This window comes from Charadrius vociferus, unplaced genomic scaffold (genome assembly GCF_000708025.1).
Source record: "Charadrius vociferus isolate BGI_N301 unplaced genomic scaffold, ASM70802v2 scaffold2, whole genome shotgun sequence".
Taxonomy (NCBI): Eukaryota; Metazoa; Chordata; class Aves; order Charadriiformes; family Charadriidae; genus Charadrius; species Charadrius vociferus.
The window spans coordinates 6,860,418-6,878,834 of NW_009647595.1; the positions used below are offsets into that span (position 1 = coordinate 6,860,418).

The window sequence follows — 18,417 nt, forward strand, 5'->3', positions numbered from 1 at the left end:
AGAGGTTTGAGTGCTTAGAGGGAGGGTTGAAGGTGGGCCTGCAAAATAACAAACAATCTTCTTACAAATACATGTGCATAAACGTCAAAGCAGCACTGAAAAATTCACAGTCAGACCCACAGCGAAGTGCAGCAAAAGACTAAAATAAAAAGACAAGCCATGCCAAAACACCATTTAGATTAAACGACACGTTCACCACATTTTTAACCATCTTAGCTGTGGGAATATAAGCAACTTGACAATAGAATGACACGTGTACTTATGTTTAAGAAATACAGGGTTACTCACTCCAGGACTTCTAATTTTAGGCATTTTTTATTTTTTTTTAAAGCATGAAATCTTAAAATTAAGTAATATTTAGCATGTGGGGTTAAAATTACGATTCATTTAAACCAGAATAACATAGATTTCTAGATGCTCTATTATGTAGGGATTTTTTTCCCCTCCAGATCATCCCATACGAATTATGTTCATAAACCTGGGGGACAGGGGAATAGAAATCTACAAATTTTCTTTGCATTTAGAAAATAGGACTGTAAGTTTAATAAGTTTTCCTGTAGCTATTTTCCCCCCTTTTCTTTTTCCTGTGGCGTAAATACATCAGAATGTGCATTTTTAAAGCAATGCAAATTGTTGTATGTAGTGTGTATAAAATAAACATCAGAAAAGCCGTTTCTGAGGCTGAGATTAGATACTTAATGGTAGTATCGCTTGTAAGAGCTTATGCAGTTACTCCTACCCTTAAAGCCTTTATTTTGCCCTTCATCAACATTGGGACGAGTATTATTCAACACAACACATGTTTTACAGGATATGGGAACAGATACAGAGTAAAAGACAAAATAACCCAGAGGGAAGACAAGAGTTTTCCCTAATCAGCTTCACCGTTCACCTTCAAAAAATATCTTTAATAAGGAGCTCGAGGAAGCAGGCAGTGCAGGGCACAAACGTGCAGCGAGGGGACAACTGCTCAAATCAGCTGCCATTACCACCAAAAGAAATTACTTGTTACACTTATCTAAATTAGTTCTACATTAGGTTAGAACAGCTTTAAGGTTTTTGTTGTTGGGTTTTGCATGTAAGAGCTTTGCTCTCACAGACTCTGGATAAATGCAGAAGATTGACATAAAGTTTTAAATGCAAAGTTTATTTATACCTGCAATTTCGAGTCTATTGTCATGTATTTTTCAGCACTATAGAACATACTTGCCTATTTTTGAAAACCTAACTTTTTTGAACAGTATTTCAGCAAAATCTTCGTTTTGTTAATCAGCATACATCATAACCTGCACACAGAACTAGAGCTGCCTCTTTAAAAATATTTATGACCAGTCTCTGTAGGTAGACTGGAAATTACCAAAGTCTGCCTTTTTTCCCCAAATTACCACATATCATGAAAATATTAAAATTAGTGAAGAGTAATATTTGCTAAAAATCCTTAGGTGAAATACTAACCACTGAAAAAAGTAACTTCAATTATCTTATAAGCATGTGTACGTTTGCCAGGTATCTTCAGCTGGTGACCACCCCCTCTTTCTTCTTAACCCCAAAGAAAAGATTAATAAAACTGCCCATAATGAGTCAGTGATCCAATCTATTCTTTTCCAGATTCAAGCCTGGAAGGCCTTTTGCTGCTCAGAAGAATCTCTCAACCACAACCCCCAGCAGGTACTTTGGGCCTGGCTTTCCATTAATGGCTTACTCTTGTAAATCAAATTATGTATTTTGTGATAATTCCTCTCAATTTACTTCCAAGTTCAGCAAACCATTAATCGACAAGCAGTCAAATGGTAGTGCAAATTAATAAGATTCTTCCCCAGTTTGTATCCTTTCTCATTTTAATTTCTTCCATGAGCTTAAGAAAGCAAGCTAATTTAAACCATGCGTTGAAATGTTTCTGCCAGCAAAAATAATAAAAAACCCCCCAACTTCTCATGCTAAATTATGACTGACAATACTCTAGAATTCTGCATGTTATAAACTCTTTAGTTCGCTTAACTAAATATGAATCAAAGATTGTTCTATAAAACATAAGTCAGAGTATATCTAGGAATGGTGAGGGAGAAAGGAAAATTCAATATCCAGTCTTAACGGTAACATGACTTTTAAAGCATGTAGAAAACATACACAGTATGTCAGTACAGTATTTTTTTCTTATCTTGACATCTCAAAAAGGAGTTACACACTTCCAAAATGTCTGCAAGTGGGAATGGCCACCACTGCAGGGGTTCTGTCCTACCCCCACCTAGTGTCCTGCTGGTTGCACTGCACTACAGGCGGCCACTCAAGGCCACCGGGATCTCCAGCCCCGCCACAAGTGACACAGTCCAAACTTGGCTTACAGAGGGGGGGAAAAAAAAATAAAACAGTGGAGGAAATGCATTGAAATAATGTTGCACGCTTACTGCGAAAATGAAACTTCAGACATAAAGTAAAATGTGCACTTTTTATTGTCAATAGAATGAGGAATCCTTCTCTACAAAACCGAAATTTAGTAGGATTAAAAACTCTTTAAATGTGGTTATGTGGATATATTTTATATTCCACACTAGTACTATATTTCCAGACTTCACAGAAGAGTTGAAAAACATTATCACTTCGTAGCTTTCAAAAGTTCACGTGGCACACAACAGTAACAGGGAAAAGGTGTTGAGGTATTACAAATAGTGCACCTTTTCAGCCTCCTCCCATTTGTTCCAATATTAATTTCATAGCAGGAATAAAAATGAATTTAGAAGTCATGCACTAATGATTAGATGGCTGAAATACAAAATAACTTGCTTTCAAAGAAACAGAAAATAAAGGAAAACAACAGAAGACGTTTTAAAAAAGAGGTATAAAGTCATATAATGCTTTGAATAAAGCAAATGTGGGAAACATTCTGGAATCTACATCAGTTTGTGGAAACAACTAGTGGAATAATACAAAGATCTGATAATGTACAAAGTGTCAGTAAAATTATTATAAAATTACACATATAGATACAAATCTCAAAACAATTCTTACATGGTATTTTTAACTATGCAAGGCTAGCCAGATATTTTTAAGTAATAATCAGACTGGTTATTTTCCTAGATCAAAGATATTTTCTAATTCTAACCAGGCAGCAAGTAAGCCAACCATTTCTTCTCCACCATCATCGTAATGATGATTGCTCACATAGCTGCGAAGTTCACTGTTCATGTAAGTAGTTTTCCTCACACAAGCAAAAAAAAAAAATAAATCTTGACCTACTTTTTTTTTTTTTTTAAATTTTGCTTCCATTGTGCGCTCTTTTCTTCTGTTAGCTGGGGAGCAGTTGCTTCCAGTAAAGCTGTTGTCATCTTTTATCACTTTTTCTTATTACAAAGAGCACGCTTTCATGTGCAAATAGACCAAATAATTTCCAATTTATTGTAGTAAGGTAAATAACTGGAAAAGGTCTGCAATTAACAGTGCGCTGCCCTTCAGCTTTTGTGCAGTTAGTATAGTACTACTAACTTGTGTACTTGTGAAACCATGCAAAGCTGTTACCATCCACGCAAGAAATGGTGTGTTTAGAGTGTAAAAACCTCACATTTGTATTTATTTTTTACCACTTAATGAGAGATATGGATTAACCAGTATTCCAGTTAATGGCAGAACAGGTACTGCAAAGGAAAGTAAGTTTATATTAAAAATAGTATTTTCATTAACAAGTGTTGTTATACTTATTTTTAATGTTCTTATGACTGACATTTTTGCAGAGGTATTACTAAAAGCCTTCTTCAGTTTGGCTTATTTCAGATCATATATCTTCAGTACTAAAAACAAGACCATAATTAAAGAAAAAATTATCACAATCACACTGAACAAGAAAGCTAAAACTATACATTGATTCAACATTAGCATCTGGTTTATATTCTATAATTAATGTTAACAAAGCCCTGTTAAAAAAAAAAAAAAAAAAGGACCCCAAATTGATATTAAAGAATGTTGTATTTTGGGTAGATGCTCAGATATAAAAAACCCACATGAAATCGGTAGGTGTCAGCCTTCCCTTCCTATTATGGTACTAAAAATACAACAGAGTTTGAGTGGGATAACTAGTATTATTTAACTACAATGTACAACACATAAGAATTTTTTTTAAATTAAGTCTTTAAGTGTATGCAAGACAGCTGTAGAATCCTGAAAGCATTCGAAATAAACAAAAGAAACTGGATGACAAAGGCTGAGTTAACAGAAATGAGAATAAATACAACAGTGTATACAAAGTTCAATTTCTAGACTAAGAAAGCATTTGTACTGTAAATTAGGGACTTTGGCTGAAAACAGTAGTAGAAGCTACCTGTGTAATGCCTGATATGCCATAGTGTGATATAATCATGAAAACATCCCTTCAGCCTATTTATTTTATGATGTAGTATTTCCAGCAGAAACAGCAAGGTTTTAATGCTGTCCCTACAATTCCAATCACTTATATTTAAGAAAGCTGATTTAAAGAGGAACGGTACAGAGAAGGGCTGGTGTGATGAAAGGACATCTTATATGGTAAGAGAATAAAAATATCCTTCTATAAGTAAAGGTGAAATATGCTTGGTTTGTTCAGTCTAACAAAACAGAAGTGGAGACCTGTGTGATTGCTCTCCAGGTAGTGCCTTCATACGGACACCAATGACGGACACATCGCTGAAGCTAGCTGACAACGTTGGGACAGGAACAAAGTAATTTAGAGGACTTGAGAAGATTTCTAATCCTGCGAGCAACGCAGTCAGACAACTTCTAGAAGTTACTAGTAAATGCAAATAAGGTAATTTGGTTCGAAATTGAGTCTGATCAAGTGAAGAAGCAGATTATACGACTTGGTGTCTGCAGCAGCAGTGGACTGGAACCACCACGAAGGAAGTGCTTTTGGGTTTACGCACCTAACATTAGAGCTGCGCAAGAGAGTGTAAAATACGCAAACTTGTAAGTATGGAAGATCCCAAACGTAACTTCATGACATAAAATTGATCCCTGACCTCCGTGTTCATCCCGTATGAGAGAAATAGGCAAAAACATTAAAAATCATTCAGATTTCAGCTAAAATTAAGGAAACTTGGCTTAGATTGCTTAGCACTTCTACAAAACTAGTTAGCAACATTGCCCTCATGTTGATTTTGCAACTAAGGTTCTGCAAAAGTTTATTTAGCCACTGTGCTGGGTCATGCGAGTACTTAACGTGGAATTTTTTTAAAAGCTTTTTTGTAAAATAAGAGGCAGAAGACCTACTAGATGTCTGGAGCCATAACGCCAGAAGGTGTAAGCTGGAAAGATTAATGAAAAAGATGATTTTCAGAATGTTACAGACTGAAGACTTGACTGACCACACAAGTTAAGTTGCACCTGAATAAGCTTAGATAAACTATGGGAAAAGGCATACAGAAGTTGGCTTACACAGACACTCTACTCTGTAAAGGTACTCTGTGCTTTTCATTCTATTAGGACTAACTAAAGCTGTAGCGGAGATGGCAGAAAGCAAGACTAAATCCACAAATGAGGTGGTTTAGCGTAGAGTAACACTGTCTTAGCCAATATTCGTTATCAGTTCAGGCTGGCTCATCAGTCTGTGCACAGAGAGCGCTGATCGGCAGGCACATCTTTCACACTTCTGTTATGGGAACCTTCAACTCAGAACTGATAGCAAATAGTAGCTATCAGTAGCAGAGTATCAGTATCAGAGTAGCATTAACTTAAAATCATCACAGCTCTGTGCTTTGTGAACATAATTAAACCCCAAGACAAATCTTGCTCCAGCATTTTTAAGAGTTTTTTTAAAAGTTATCAAACTGGAAAATCTGAACTTGCATTATAATGATATATGGCGAAACTTAAAAAAAAAATTCCCCATATACACATGCTCCAACAATTGTACCTATGCAATTTTTACTATTAATCAGACTAATTTTTAGACACCGTATCCATTAAAAACCATAGGCAAGAGTGGTGTGCATTATGCAAATTGCTCCAAACTTATCTTCTTTCCCCAACACAAAGTTTAGACTTGGTGGTTTCCAGTCCACTGTGGCATCTCAGCAAACACCACGGAACCTTGCTACCAAGAACTTCACTGGCAAATGAAGCCAGCTTACACAGGGCTAGCGGGAGGTGGTTTTGTTTAAATATGCAACATTATTTCAAAAAGTTTTATCTGTATGTCTCGAAGGATAGAAAACGTTATGAGAGCATAAAACCTCTGCCTCCTTCTAACATGTGGATCCCAGCAGCTCTCCGCTCCCTACAGACTGTCTCCATGTTCTAGCAGGGTCCCACGGTATCTGCTGGGGCCTCTCAGCAGAGCAGGGACAAAAATCAGATAACATTTGGGGACAGAAGGTAAGCTTAAATTTAATTACAGATTCCATGCTCTCCTTACTCTTGGTATTTAGGGAACTTAGCGCAAAATATAATACCATGTTTTCACATCATCTTAAATCAAAAAGGTAGCTATTAAAATGAACTTTTCTAACAAAAAATAGCATTTGATAAGTAAGCTTCTATGTTAAACTTAGATGTAAGGGATATACTCTATTACTACTAATCTCAGAAGAGATTATCTATTCGAAAGGATTTTTTTTTTTTTTTCTTACAGAAACAAAATTATCTCAGATTGTTTCAAAATTCAGATGTGTCACCAGTGTCTTATGGAAGTGCTGAGTCTCTGCTCCTTTTTTTTTTTTTAAACAATCTGTTTGGGAGCTGGAAGCGGCGTGGGGGGAGGAGATAACAAGAAGTAGCACAGTTTATAATGAAGCATGAGTTTATCTGCAATGATGCTTCTAGAGTGACTTTTCCATGCTGGTGGATGTTGTATGCATTCATCACTTTGTTCCCCTGTCATTTTGAGTCTGTTAAATCATTCGTGTATCACAGGCAAGTATTTAATTGCAACTTCTAAAAACTGATTTAATACTTTACAATATTATTGAATGGAAATCAACCAAAAAAACCAGCATCATTCACAGACTGTAGACTTTTGGCATGTTTGAAGCAGAGAAGCTTAGTGACTTTAACATAACAGTAGTTACTTACACTGTGAATCTGGCATTTGCCACTCTGATCAATGTTACTATTGCCATTAGCAGGCAATAGTTAGCTGTATTTTGTGATAATATCATACTATAAATAAGGATTTCTTTTGCATAATCCTTGACATGACCACACACAAGAACTCAGTGTTTCATTTCTTTCCAAGTAGCTTTGGTATTGTGTGGATTCACTGATCTGGGAGTTTGCAGGAACACCTAGGAAAATGTCTAACGTTCCAAAACTTGAATATGTACTTAGAATGAAATATGCATGTAAATGTTCCCCTTCCTGCAGAAAAAGACAATTTTCTGAATAAGTCCGTATGACAGCTACATGACAAAGAAATAATGTTCATTATAATCCATTGAAAACTGACAACATAATAGGCAGTGTACAGAGAGATACGAAACACAAGCTCCTGAACTTTCTTAAGGAAATGGGATTTATCATTAGTTTCCAAGTCTTGCAACTTTACGACAAAAAAAAAGTCATCCTAGATCAGAGCAAAGGAACATCTAAGCCAACATACTGCGTCTGACAATGGACAATCAGTAGAAGACTGTTGGAGCATGTAAAAAAAGATGGGGGAAGAGGAAGGAAGAAGTTAGAATTTTGTAATGCCAACACGAAGGTCAATGAAGTTACAAGGAATACAAATGAGTCCCTGAAGAAACTGATATAAAGCAACTTGGATTATGAAATCTCATGTGAAAAACACATACCCTAGCAAAATTGCATTGCCTCCTAATGGAAAACACACCTGTTTAAAAAAGGGACCCAAGGGATTAATTTGAAAGTTGCCAGTACATGACAAAGACTGATGGTGGACTGTTCTGAGCACAGTATCTGAACCATGTAAAAGCAGACATCCGATGCCAACCCACTCTGTTCCGCCCCTTTTACTCTTTCACATTTTAGTGAGAGCATTTCTTCTTTTTTTTTTTTTTGAAAACTAAGTTAACTACTAGTTGAGGAAGTGAAGTACGAAGTTATAGCAGTGCTAACAAAAGGGAGAATCAGCATAACTGCTGAAGCCTTAAACTATACTGTAGCCTTCATCACAACTAAAGTTTTCTCTAACAAGTCTACCGTTAAAACAAAATTTGGCTATTTTTAAATTAAATACATAAAAACAGGGAAAAGATGAATGGGGTTTTTTTTGTTCTAAAAAGTAGCTTTACACAAATTCTAGTAAAGTAACAGGTTTTGCTCCATAAATACATCCTCTAAATTTGAAAGTTATAGCTATCTAGGTCAAAGAACCATGATCAATTACAGCCGCAAGAAGTTCTCTTCCCTTTGAAGCACTACCAAGAGCGTAACTATTCCTATTATTAGGAAGAAAAAGCACCTCATTCATTTCAACTAAATGTAGATTGCGAAAGTGATCAAACTGCAGCACAAGCCTTGCTTATGGAGAATGCTACAAGAGCAAAATGGTTGTTTCACTCAGGGAAGTGTGAGTGATGTTTAGATCTTCAGTGCCTAAGTGACTTGTTAACTATTTGGCAATAGGCTTGATATTTTCTCTGCCATTTACACCACTCTCACGCGGCAAAATGGAAGAAGAGAAGGTTGATGCACTGAGAGGAAAGGAACTTTAATATCAACCTGCTTAGCACTTCACAGGTTATTCTAGTATTTTTCTTTTTCCACACTGTCTGAGTGCAAGGAGAGGGGGTCTTCTTACACCTCCTCTCCTCCAAAGCTTTGTTTCCTCACTCTCTGCCAGACCCTACGCAGCACGTCATCGTATAGCGCTATGGACCATCAGCCTTTTTCTAAAGCAAAGGTATTTTTGTGACTGTCCTGGTTTCAGCTGGGACAGAGCTAATTTTCTTTCTAGTGGTTGCTGTGTTTCAGATTTGCTATGAAAGGAATGTCAATAACACATATTGTTTTAGTTGTTGCCAGGTGTTGTTTATATTTTTCAAGGACTTTTTCCAGCTTCCCATAGAAGGTGAAAAGGAGCCTAGACAGAAGGATGGAATGGCCAATAGACAGTCATGCTCAGTATATAAATGGGGTTGGCCGGGGGGCGGGTACTCGTGATCGTGTCAATTCAACAGGCAGTGAGAGTGACTTGTGTCATTATTATTATTATTATTTTCCTTTTCTATTATTGTTCTATTAAACTATTTTTGTCTCAACCCAGAGCTTTCCTTTCCCTTTCCCCTCCTTTTCTCCCTCTTCTCCTAGCCCTTCTCGGGGAAGGGGGAGAACCGCGCAAGCAGCTGCGTGGTCCTAGCTGCCAGCTGGGGTTAAACCACAACAGCGACTGTAAATGTTTAAAAATGCTTCTGCAAAATATGAACAGAACTTCTACATAAAATGAAGCAACTTTTATTTAGCAGAGCATTACTTTATTTTTTCACCCATTCATGTACACTGTTATGAATAATTCCATTACAAAGTGTGTGTCCCTTTTATTTTTATTAAGTTTTGAAAATGCATTGCACAGTACTACCACATCAATGTAATATTAAAGCACGCTACATCTTGAAACATTGTAATGCACCTGGTTAAAGGAAGGACAACTGTGGAAAAATTACTGCTTGCAAGCGTAGTTTGAAGACAGACTTACCTTTGCCAGCATTTCTAGGAGGAAGAGGAGGAGCATCTGCAGTTGGAGAGGTGGGTGAATCCGTGCTTGTAGAAGCAAAGATCTGATTGGTAAAAGCTCCGTAGGAGAGTCGTTGCTTGTCTCTAGGAGTGCTAAATGCAGGATGAGTCAATTTGTCTTGGGGAGAAATGCTCGAAGAGTGACAAAAACTTTGTGGTCTTGGAGATCTTTCTTTTTTTATAGGACTAGGCTGTGAACAGAAAAACAAATATATTATACAGCTGTCTAAATACTAAATATAGTTGCTATGTTTGGGAAAGAATATAACAGAACATAGCCTAGTGAATACAGGCATAATTTCATTATTGGACAAGTAAGTCCACATTCCTCCCTTTCTCAACCATCCAACCTGAAAGATCCTCTAACTGAAAAATAAAGATTGTAGCATCAGCAAATCATCGTGTACACAAAGTTAGATTTATTCGTAAAGCAGCAGACGCGCTATAATAACATACTAAATAATATATTAATAAAAGCCTAGAAAAGTTTTTACAATATAAGAGTAACTTTCAGTTCAAATAGCTCTTTACTCAGACCAGATATTTGTTCTCAAACATCAACTATATTACCCCATTGATGCATATTAAAAATAAATAACCATTTCTGACACATGTGATTTATTTGTTGACTGAACTAGCAATATATTCAGTGGTACGTCTCTTCTTTTAAACATATATAATTGCTCTTTGAAGAAATTTTACACAGCAATTTTTGACTGCTGTATATTAATAGCTGCATATGGAGCACAATCTGTTTCAGTGCAGCTCTGGTTCGGGCAGGGCTGTTACCTACAATACAGCATTAGTCATCTTCCTGAGGCTCCTTGCACAGATAATCATTTTGTTCTCTACTGTGCTTGAGGACATGTAAATTATTTCGGTTTCTGAATTTTTCAGTCCCAAGTGTCACAGAAAATGAAAAGTTGACCACATTTCTTTCTACAGTACCCATATAAAATAGGAGAGGTGTATTCGCATTTATTACAGAAGCAGAGCACAGAGTAATTAACTGACTTGCTAAAGTAGGACACTGAGGTTAAGTTTTCACGTGTTCTAGGCTGGCAATTATCCTATGCCCTCCAGTTTTTTCTTTCTGTTACTTCTTTTTTTTAATAAGGAATAAAGCGCACAGCATAGTTTTTGAAAAAACAGAGTTATTTATTCAACAGCTAGGTTTTTAATTAATTTATGGCTAAAATAAGTATGTAAGCTTTGGATTTCCTCCAGCTAAAAATGAACAACCTAGAATTCAGAAGGGGATAAAATGACAACAAAGTAATCTGCATTTACTGATTTATATTACATTGTATACCTTGTCAAAGCAAAACTTCTGAAACTCAAGTCCATAATAACTAGGTTGACAAAATGTATTCAAAAAGCACTTTGGCAGTCTTTAATACAGGCCTCAAAACTACCCTCCTGCCCCCCCCCCAGGTTGAACTGGGTCTCAATTTCAATTCATTTCCACAGAACAGGAAGTTTGACAGTTTTAGTGCAAAGCCGTTTCAGTAATTCATGCTTACCTTATCATCTAAGTCATCATCACTTTCATCAATTTCTTCCTGCCGAAGATTCCATTCATACTCTACGTGGACATGTGGGTTCAGCTTTCCTGCCTTGGCTTGAGAAAGCTGAAAGAAATAGCAGTTCTTGTTAAAATACTTGCTGTTCTTTTGGTGTCAGCAAAGTTAGTTTTGTAAAAGCAAGCAAGAAACTGAAATATTTAGAGGTTTAAAGCTTTTCCAGACATTAAAAAGAAACCATTTCAGGGCAATCATGGAAACATCCTTCATTTATTTGAGGTATAGATAAACAGCTAAAAGGGAAGATTTTCTCAAAATGGGCAGAAGTTGCCATGTGTGACAAGCATTTGAAAAGATGACATGAAGAGAAGGTATCTGCACAAAAGCTGAATGTATCTGGAGGCCTCCTTTCCAAAAAGGAAAGGGAAAACCTATTTATAAATTCCAGTACATACAACTATTACCCCTCCAAAAAGACAATCCTTGTGTTGGAATCAAAATAAAAGGTATTTATCCTTTATTTAAATATTTCCCTTCCCTCTCACTGGATGAGGCCAGTGTGTCTTAAGCACAAAATTCCCCTACTTTGCCAGCCCAAATAATATATTCACATTCTTTAAAAATCTACTACTTCAGTGCTCAGCAAAGAAAGAAAACTTCAATTCGTGGTTATCCTGAGGAAACAAATTCTCCTTTTCAGTGCTTAGATTTCCCATCATTATTTATTCCTTCACATCCTTTGAAATGTAGTCTACGTGGTATTAGTTGATTCAGGAGAGCATTTAACCATCTTCCTGAAATAAAATTTGGAAGAAATAAAGTACTTTCAATCTGTTATGTGAGTACTAATGTACCCACTTGAGTTGAAATTGAATTTAATTACACAGTTAAGACTCCAGCTATGCAACAGAAGTCAGCTTAGTACATCTCTCATATCGCAAACATCTATTTATTTATTTATTTTGTACTTTTTATTGCCCATGGTAAACAATATGCTCACTCTTCTTTCTTTTTCACTCTTAACTCTCATTGCTACTTTTGAGAAAAATGCAGAAATAATTTTCTTCTTCAAAAATGAAGAAAATAGGAGAGGCGTAAATGCCCTATTATAGTTAACTGAAATACTCAGTGAGATATTAGCAGAATTTCAGTTACAACAACTGAAACAATTAACTGCAAGATAAGATCACTGATAACATCCACCTGGTTTTGTTCTACAATAGGATCAGTTGGTCCACATTAATGGCAGATGTTGCTTTATTAAATATATACTGCAAGGAAAAAAGCAATCCATACCAATTGTGTGTTGTACAGCTAATCTGTTTTTTAGCTGACAGAATACTTGAAACACTGGAAACAGCGCTTACGCACGCAGCAGACATGGGAGTAATTGAGAAGTCAGTGAGAGTTCTACCTTATCAACCACAGCAAAATGTTGACTTGCATCCCCAGAAATATGGAAAATTATTCTGATTTGTGAAGGACAAGCTCTCTTGATTACACAATAATTAATTAATACATGACAAGAACTTTCAATTGTCAAAGGAAAGGTATTAAAATTACCAGCTGCAGAGAAAAATTAGATTTCCTCCTTGGATCATCAAAATGAGGCAAAATCTTTCTGATAAATAGAATTAAGCAGCAAGTGACAACTGTTTTTTAAATTCTTCTGGCTTTGTCTTGAATGAGAAATTGCCACACTACTTAGACTTTTTAATCCCTTGGTAGTACTTGAATTCACTTGCCTACTAAATGCATGCTGGTGAGAGGCACCTTAGAGGGCTAAGAGCAAACAAGCGTGTTGGTCTCATGTAGAATCTTATTCCTGGCTAACTGCCTCAGAAGAGAACCTGGGAAAATCCTTTAACACCTTTATTTCTTGTAGTCCAATAATTTTCTTGGGTGGCGTTTGTTAACATCACTCACACATTCTCAAAATTCCAGTAAGCTTTTGCTTTCTAAATACACACAGAAGCTGGTGTTTTACATTTTTTGATACCCTAACTTCCAGACATTACAGTTTTGCTTCCTTCTCCTTTGAGAAGGTTTAATTTCAAGTTGTTTCAATTCTCCTTGTAAGCAGGCTTTCACCATCTCTGAACTATCTGTCCTGTTAAATAAAGTGGAAAAAGCCAAAGCAGGAAAAGTCAAGCAAAGATCCAGACCTAAAAGGCCTTGACAGATTTAATATCTCAGGGGTTGTTTTATAGTCCTGATAGAAATGCCTCTAAGAAGAACTTTTGAGGTGATGAAGCTCAAGTTTCCTAGAATGATGCATGAATGGGTATTCAAATACTTGACCCTCCAGTATGTAAGGTCTTCATATACGCTGGTTAAAATAACTAAGTACTTCCAGTGGAAGATCTTTTACTTAAACTATTTCAAAGAAAATGACTCTTGTGTTGTGAAATTAGAAAATACTCATGTATGATAGCGCCTTCAGACTAGCATACAGCCAGCTGGCAATAACATCAAGTTTGAGATACAGTAGTAACAATATTCTAAGTAGATCACATCTTTAAGGAAGTAAACTTCCTCCCCCCTCCGGCCTTTTCACCCCCAGTTCTTACCAGTTCCTCACACTGGACAGCTTTCGCTCTTTTTGCTGTGTCCAGAGCCGTCTCTCCAGCTTGGTTTACTACAAAATTAACAATGAAAAAAGACAACAATTCTTTGAGATGTCTAAAGAATCAATTAATCAAGTTTCTCTATTTTTAGCAGAGAAACTTCTAAAAGTGATCAAAACCATCTATTTACTCTATAGCTGCTGTGGCTCTTAAGATTCCATTCTAAGTGCTCATGTATTTCATGTACCATCAGGTTCTTTCTGAACAGCAGCATCTGCTGGGACAGTTCCCATATCCCTCCTAACCATCCTAGCAGAGAATATAAAGAAATTTAGTCATTTCAATCTCCGCTCAACTCCTTTGCCAGTAAAACTCTTGTATGAGTAAGCAGGAAAAGCAAGGAGACAGGGTAAGATAGCTTAAAAAAGAAAACTATTCTTTTTTTTTTTTTTAAAGAAAAAAAAGAAAATGTTGAACCAAGCATGTTTTAGCATGTTTAGCTTAAGAGACTACCTCAGTTTCAAACCTTCAACCTTTAAGTATAAACCTGATGTTTCAAGGCCTAGGGAACATATGCAGTTCCTATTTGAAAGCATTAAAGAAAAAAAAAAAAAAAGACCCAAAAAGGTAAGACCACTTTTCTGGCATCTACCTAGGAGAGAGTTCAATGGAAGGACCAATAAACATGCTTAGGCTCGTTCAGATAGCTTTCCCATTTTCTTAATTAGGGACACATCTGCAAAAAAAGGTCACATCAAATTCTTTGTCTTCTGATAATATTAGAATATATTCTAAGGATGTATGGAAAGTCCAAGGAAACAAATGAACCTAAATTTATGCAATAAGTATTTTACTGGGCAGTGGAAGAAAATGATGGCAATGAGGAAAGTGGGAGAAATAAAATGTCACACTCTTCGATTTGCACCAGCTCTTCAGAAAGCTTCTCTCCTATACCAAGAACTGACAGAATGCAAATGTTTTATAGACATGCTGATGACACTTAGCTCCTGAGTCTCACAAGCTGGATTCATGGAATACCTTCCTAACTCTCAAAATACAGCAGGGAAAGGAGAGCATCTAGTAAACAAGGGATTATCCTAAGTGTGAGCAAACAGTTTACAGAGATTCTATTTTTACACTTTTTCTAAGCCATGACGAAAAAAGGACTGTTGTAGGCAAAGCAAGTATTATACCTATCTCACACACGTAGACGGCAAGCAGAAGGCACCTGAGAAAGCTAATCCCTTCCCTCATCAGCTACAGTGGTGGACAGAGCATGCTGGGTGAAGCCGCAGTGCCAACTGACATTAATATTAAAAGAAGAATTAACTGTTGTGTATGCAAAGCCCACATACATCTAGAGTGGAATTAATGTGAGCAGTCATTTGAAGCCTTATAACACACAAGTAGTAGATGAATTTTACAGTATAAGCAACAAACCTACATTCCAGGACAATTACAATGCATCGGAAATAAAACTCTGCAGAAAAACTAGGGTTTACCATTAGTATTTAGTATTAGAAAAATTTTGTCACTATTATCTTCTAAGAATTTAAGTTCTATTTTTTAACTGAATGTTTCCTTTAGGCTTGGTGGTGGTAAAGTCTTCATCTTTCTAATGCAGTTTTATTTTTCCTTTTAAAAGTTTACTGTAGACAGACATAAATGTGATTAAAATAATGAAACAAAATTGTAGGAGATCTTTATTTCCTAGTTTTAAATAATGAACTTACCCACGTCAATAGTTGGCTTCCCCCTCAAAAGCAATTTCAAACACTCAGGCTTATTATACATACTGCAGTAGTGTAGAACCGTATTACCCAATGCTGTCTGCTTATCCAGGTTTCCACTAAGCACAAAAGAAAAAAAATAATGAAGGAAGAAAAGTATAGTATGCTGTGCTAATCATTTCAGATCTAGCATCATTTATTTATAAGAAATCTATAAATACTTTACCGAACAAACACAAAGTAGAAAGAAATATTTTTTACACTGAGCATGACTTTCAAAGACTATTAAGAATAGTTTCAAGCATACTAGAAATCCCTGAGCTGTGGCTGAAAAGGACTGAGCACCTACAGATGTTCATTTATCAAAAAAAAAAAAAAAAAAAAGAAAGGTAAAGCTCAAAGATTCAAATCTAATCCTTTGTAAGGTCACACCAGTTGTTTTCCACCTGTCACTTTACTGGTATTTCTTTTTCAAACATGCTAAATTAGCCCAATAAAAAAATATCTGAAAAATCATTTTCACACAGTTAGAATAGGTTAATAAGTCCCACACATTCAAGAAACTATGAAGAGGGTGGCTGTGAGGATACACAAAAGTGATAAGAAAGAATATAAGGATACACACTGAGTTAGGAAAAGACAAGGTGCGCAAAGCGGTTCACAAGACTTTTTAAAACTGTACTTCCTTTAACTTTCAATTTCTAAAACAAGGCTTCTCAAAAAGAAGTTACTGACATATTGGGATCAATATAATACATTTATAAAAATGAAAAGAAAAGCTCAAAAGATGACAGCTTTTCTTCCACTCAGTATTACACATACTGTACAGTAAGTGCAGAGCCCATATGGTTGTAAAGATGCTCTGGAATTTGAGATTGAGACAAAAATACAGACAGCTGACAGAAACATGTAAAAGATGATAGTTGTCTGAAGAAACTATGAAGCTTCATAAGTAAACAAAATCATTTTAAATAATCACCCAAAATAACAAATCCTTAATAATGCTCAAAATAATAATTTGGGCTTCTAAAACATTTTTCAAATTATGATCTCAAACAGCCTGCCATTATTAGTAGCTTATTTTTTATTTTATTTTATACTTTAAAAACACTCCTACAATGGTCAGCGCTCCGTTTAACGTGAGGGAGTAGTGACAGGATAAAGTTTAAGTGAAGGTTACACAGCTAGGCCGCACAGCCCAAGGGATGGTGCCAGGAACACGGATTCCAAGTCTGTGCTGTTACCAGAAGACCAAACTTCTCCTCTAACACTCCGTATATACAATGCTACAGAAACTATTACAGAGAGGAAGGACCAAAAAAAAAGTATTCACTGACTGCATTTCAATACCAGGTATGACTCGCTATGCTGAGGGAAAATAAGAAATGTTAAAAATCCTCCATCCTTCCCCCCGCCAGCTCAAGCAATTTATGGTGAGTCTTCTGTGTTCCCCCAACCCTCCTCTCTCGATGTTCTGCAAAACCCACCACCCACACAGCAAGAGACTGCTGCTTCTTTCACTCTATAGCGATACTATAGAAGTGGAGTGGAATTGATCTCATTTCATCATTACCTATATTGTGAAATATATAAAATATGTTGTACTGCTACACCATTTGATTTTTTTTTTTAAGAAAATATTTTCATTAAGGTTTTTCATTTCTACGAACACATCTCTTGACAAGAAGTAGCTCAGCCAATAAACTAGATTGCTGAAAATTACTAGTTAAGAAATTATGCTCTCAATAGGTTTAATACAATTTATTAACTATTAGAACACCTTTTTCAAACTCAATCTAGCTTCTATTCATTTTTATGGGAAAGAGCCTTGTTCTCTACTCGTACAATTTCTTTGCATGTCCTATATTTGGAACATTTACTTGTCATCTCTCCTTTACCTGAGCTATTCGTTTGCATTGTTTCATATTGCCATGTGTTCTAAATCAGTGCTCTCTTTTGCTCTACACAGTTTTTCCTTTCAGCCTCTTTTTATATAACTGCTTTCTGCATTTTTAATCTACACCTCCTTCCCTTTCTCTTTTCATTAGGAGCACAAAGGTCAACTCAAAGGCATTAAATTATGCTTTTTTGAAACATATCTAAGGAGAATAAGTGATGAGCAAACACTATCCAAAGCACTGCAAGGATAGCTTTGAACACCTGCATTTTTCATGCACAATTTAATGAAAAATGAGCAATCCATACCAGTTTTGTACAAGGAAGTCAACCAGATGGAGAGAGGTTTGGTCAGCAGTCCGGACTGCTAAATGAAGTGCTGTTTCACCTGGCTCCTAAACACACGTAAATGGAAGTTAGATTTTTGTGTCTTATTTCTGCAAAGCTTAAAATATCAGACCTACTGAGATTTATGTCACTCACTCTTTTACAAAATGTCTTTCAACAGAAAAATATTATTAGGAAATTATGACAAAACCAGTTATTGCCTTTCTGATCTCTGAAAGACACCATATGCTTCAATGGAAACGGCATCACACTTTCTGAGATCATAGCATTCCTGAAACCAATCTTCCCTTTTCCCAGCTGGATGGAACAATCCTGAGGAGCCTTTAACCATTTTGGCTGCTAGTAACTAAAAGAGATCCTGTCAAGGAATACTGAGTGAGTTTACAGCACTTGTTGCTTTATGACACCTTGGTGAACACCAAGCACAGCCACAACACTATTTCCTATAAAACCAGGGGAAAAAATCCACAAAAACCCCATAGGCTTACATTCATTAAATCTCTTACAAAATCACAGGTTGAAGTTGGAAGGGCCCTGTGGGGTTCATCTTGTCCAACCTCCCTGCCCAAGCAGGGCCACCTACAGCCAGTTGCCCAGGACCACGTCCAGATGGATTCTGAATACCTCCCAAGGACGGAGACTCCACAACCTCCCTTGGGCAACCTTTGTCAGTGCTTGGTCACGATAAAAAAAAAGAAAAAC

At 36.3% G+C, this 18,417-nt stretch overlaps 1 protein-coding gene across 1 annotated transcript in view; it reads right to left on the bottom strand.

Annotated features, from left to right (window-relative positions):
* Positions 1-18,417, bottom strand: part of ASAP1 (ArfGAP with SH3 domain, ankyrin repeat and PH domain 1) — a 128,460-nt gene that overhangs the window by 17,787 nt on the left and 92,256 nt on the right. Inside the window, exons 18-24 of the mRNA XM_009881016.1 lie at positions 17,677-17,762; positions 15,475-15,590; positions 13,745-13,812; positions 11,175-11,282; positions 9,606-9,842; position 8,764; positions 2-38 (exon numbers count right to left, since the gene is read on the bottom strand). Of these exons, the coding sequence (XP_009879318.1) occupies positions 2-38; position 8,764; positions 9,606-9,842; positions 11,175-11,282; positions 13,745-13,812; positions 15,475-15,590; positions 17,677-17,762 (653 nt within the window). The remainder of the gene's footprint in view (position 1; positions 39-8,763; positions 8,765-9,605; positions 9,843-11,174; positions 11,283-13,744; positions 13,813-15,474; positions 15,591-17,676; positions 17,763-18,417) is intronic.